The sequence below is a fragment of the Fundulus heteroclitus genome, chromosome 23, assembly GCF_011125445.2.
Source record: "Fundulus heteroclitus isolate FHET01 chromosome 23, MU-UCD_Fhet_4.1, whole genome shotgun sequence".
In the NCBI taxonomy this organism is placed as follows: domain Eukaryota; kingdom Metazoa; phylum Chordata; class Actinopteri; order Cyprinodontiformes; family Fundulidae; genus Fundulus; species Fundulus heteroclitus.
In genome coordinates, this window is record NC_046383.1 from 692,580 (window position 1) to 696,838 (window position 4,259).

The window sequence follows — 4,259 nt, forward strand, 5'->3', positions numbered from 1 at the left end:
ACAATCAGATTTAATGTTAGTGCTTACTATATCATCCCTTCTCTGGCCAAAGTTATGTCCTTTCTGTGAAGATCTTTCTGTATACAAGGAACAAATGGTAAAACTTAAATTTTACTCACTGATTGTCAGAATCTTTAGATATGAAAATATGGACCTGCTGATTGTATAATAGCAAATGTATATTTGTCTAAGATATAATTCACTACTTAAGTCATACCTTTATATTGTTGATATGCACATCTTTGTGTTTGGCAACAGATGAAAATTATATTAATAATCACAGAAATTATCAGGCAGATAACTGTAACCACCAGCATCTTGATTTCAAATGCTTCATCTAGAAAACAAAGAAATATGTCTGAATTACTGTCTTTGGCTTATTTTTGTAAAGCCACTAGTTATGTAAACAATCATACCCATTTGAAGATCAGCTCCATTTCCAAAGAGTATCCGTCCACATGTGGCCACAGCACAGTAATACGTCCCAGCATCATAGGAGCTGACGTTCTTAGAGAAATTGTAAACACATCTCTTCTGAGAGTCAGATGTCTTCTCACAGTTTTCAAATCCGTTTCCATCCGTGTAGATAATATCAGGGAAAGACTTTACTGAGCTTGCTCTGAACCAGAACACACTGGGCTCTGCTGAACAGGTTGGGATCTCAGAGTCAGAGAGGAGTGAACACTGCAGAGTGTCTGAGTCTGCTTTATGGGATGGATGAGGCAATGTTGGCCGCTGAACAACTGTGTAGCTTGATTCCCTCTCAGAGTTTCCTGTGGAAAACATTGTATAACAATGACAACAATAATAAAGAGGCTTGAAACTGGTGGAAATTCTATATTAAGTGAGAATGCTTTTAAAATAGGTGGATAAAACTAAATGTATGAACATTCTAACACAAATATTATTTGATCAACACTTCAGCTGTATGTTTAGAATCAGTGTCATAGGCCTGGAATAAACTGTATTATTTTAGCAATCATATAAGACTACTCCATGACATTCTGTGTGACGGGGATTTAATAATCGTTGGTACAACATTAAGTTTAATGTGTGTACATTATACAATCACTGTTTAGTACTAAATCGCTCACGACGTACAACAGTAATAAACTTCATCAGTGTGCACCATATCAGCATCTGCCATCCATCTAAAGCACCGGTTGTATTTAATATTAACAAACTAAATCTGCTGTTCAGCCACATGCTCCATTCTTCAATCCCAAATCCATTCAAAACAAAACGGCAATCAAATAAGTCTACTAAAACAGTTGTCCCATAATAAATTAAAGAGTTCTCCTTAGATGAATCAGATAAATCAAATGTCAATGTCCTTTCATAAATAATAATAAATAATAGATTTTCCCAGTACAGTTCATCAAAGGCCGCTGTACGTGCAAAAAAAGAAACCCAACAGGAAGAAAAAATGCTTTGGAGTCCAAATTATTTATCTGCCTTGGTATAGACTACCACATTAAAAAAAAAAAACAATAATGAAGCTGCTACAGGTTTGTGGCTGCGGTGCAACCTGAAATGTACACATGAACATGCACCTGTTCACAGCCTTGGTCGATGCGACGTGTGGCGGTGTGTTTGTGCCAGTGTGTGATCAGAGCAAACAGGACAGATTATCCCTGACAGGAATTAATTAAAAAATCCAAAACGTATACATTTTTTTCTTTATTTGCCGTGCAGCACCAATGAGAACCGGTGGAGCATTAGTGTCTTCTTCGGTCCTAACATGTTTTCATTAAGGATTGTGCTACATTTATCTCCATCTATCCTCCCATCAACTCTGACCATCTTTCCTGTCATAACCGAATAATATTATCCCTGCAGCCTGAAGCTGACATTTTCCGATAAATCAACGTGCTAGTTTTCAACCAACCACAGTGTTGCTCTGTTTTGGTCTTGGAACAGAGCACTATTTTCCACTTGTTTGCTGTGGTTCTTACACAGCAAAGCTTAAGGAGGACTTCTGATGGCTTCCTTAAACAATATCTTTTTTTCTTGCTATTCTTCCATAAATTCTTTCTTCTTGTTGTCATTTTCGCAGATTTTCCCAACTAACCTGAGGCTCACCAGCAACTCCTCCATAGTTACCATGGGCTGCTTTGTTGAGTTACCAAGGCTAAATATAAAATCTTCATCCTTTTTTCATTTAAAACAATGTATTACTTTTATTCTGCACTACTTTGTGTTGGTCTGTCAGATAAAATCCAACGAAAACAAATAAAATGTTTTAATTGTAGCAGGACAAAATTTTGAAAAGGTTCAAATGATGATACTTTTGCAAGAAGAGGATGGGCAAAGGAACCAGCAGGTCCAACAAAAACAAAACATAAATGCCTTTTTTAATACAACTGAGATGTTTTAAACCTTTACGATCAAACAGGTTCTGTACTAAAAGGATGCTGATGGTTAGGAGGGGAACACTTTTTGTAGACATTTTTGGTGTGTGGTTTTGTATTGCTCAGGTGAAGTCATTTTAAATATTTTAGAATATGGTAAAGATCAGATAATTTACATTGAAACCACAGGTTTGTAATATGATCTATTCTTATATGGCAAAGTGCTCCACTTTAGTAGTAAGCTCATTAAAAGTATGACATCTTCACATTTTCTTTCCACATGTGATTGAGAAGAAATATTTTGGAAAATTAATCTAAAAACTGAAGAATAAGCTGACTGAACAACACCCAATTGTCAATACATCTAGCTGTGAGAAATTCTATTCAACTCTGCTTTTATTTTCTAAGTTGTTTGTGCATTAAGAAGAAGATTAGAGGTATTGGTCATCAGTAGCCTAGACTATAAACTGCAAGCTGGTCAGAAAAAGAACTAAACCAGCTAAATCTAAGGACCAGGATGCCTCTGACCTCTATTAAAGCTGCCTTAAAGATCATAAATCTTTAAGAAACACATTCATGATAGATTCCCTTCATTCAGCAAAAGGATGTTCATCTTGATGTATTAACGAATAAACAAAACTCACTGGAATAGGAGATAACTTATTTACCTTTTATTGACAAATAAGTCCCACTCCAGATAATTTCCTGCCAGTCCCTGTGAGCACAGTGATACATTCCTTCATCCTCTTGAACTGTTGTGAAAATTGTAAGATTACTACTGTTCTCAGTGTATGTTGCACTGAATCGTGAGGTAGGTGGTTCAGGTTCATACTGGGATGTTTTCTGCGGCATCCGTATTAATTTCAGAGAATCTCCAGCACTTTGCCTGTACCAGTAAAACGCTGTCATACTTCCAACCTTTTCAGGAAAATCACATTTTAAAGTCACATGTTGACCAAGTTCAACGGTCACCAGTGGAACCAAAGTATCTACATTGGAGAAAAAAGTAGCAGGTGAAAAAAATCTATTAGCATGAATAAAACTTTTAGATTTGAATAAGGTCAGGCAAATCCTTAGCATGCTTGAATGAGAAAATGTTCTGTATCAATTAAAAAAAACTGTACTTACATCCTTGATGAAGAAATAATAATGTGAGCCATAACAGAGTCATGTTGCCACTGTCTTCATTCAGACACTCAAGCTTTTGTAACAGGGGGAGGTGGGGCGATCCTGTCTGTCAAATGTATTTGATTGGTTATCGTAGACTATACAATCAAAAGGGCATTTCCTGTATGTAAAATGACCCTCTGATCTGTTTGTGTGCCTTTATTTAGCATTTTGAATACCTGGGCCACATTTCACTTAGCAGGGTTAGTGGTAAGCCAGAGTAACTGGGGTAAAGTTTGGCATACCTTGACTTCTCTGTTTTAGAAAGTAAGAAAGTTATCACCCTGAGTCAAATTACGCCATCACATAAATCCTTGAAACAACCCTGCTCAGTAGGAGTTTTTTATTTTATTGTTTGGAAACCCAGGCTTTTCCTACTAAAAAGTGCTTTATAAATAAACTTGCCTTGCCTTGCATTGCCTCACATTTTAGTTGAGCTCTACATTAGGAAGTGTCAGAAAAGGCGTGTCCTTTCTGGAGAAGCCTGTAGACGTTGGACCGCAAATATTCTGCATAAGTCTCTGTCAGAGAAGACTCATCAAAACACAATTAAATATCTTATCAGCATTTTTTGATGTGGTCAATAATTTGTCTTAGTATTCATAGCCCACATATCACTCCTTTAACACAACAAGGGCTTGCTGTTAGTTCAAAACAAATTATTTGTGCTCCACTTTGTTTCTATGCTAACAGCAGCTTTTTATATAACGTAGGTGGTGCTTAACTTTCAAGAATGTTACT

General features: G+C 36.4%; 1 protein-coding gene across 1 annotated transcript; it reads right to left on the minus strand.

Annotated features, from left to right (window-relative positions):
* Window positions 1-206: 206 nt before the first annotated feature.
* LOC118557512 lies at window positions 207-3,260 on the minus strand. Its single transcript, XM_036127643.1, has 3 exons — window positions 3,020-3,260; window positions 417-773; window positions 207-337 (listed from the first exon to the last, which is right to left on the minus strand). The coding sequence occupies exons 1-3, from the start codon at window positions 3,258-3,260 to the stop codon at window positions 207-209; spliced, it is 729 nt and encodes a 242-aa protein (XP_035983536.1).
* Between the last annotated feature and the right edge of the window lie 999 nt (window positions 3,261-4,259).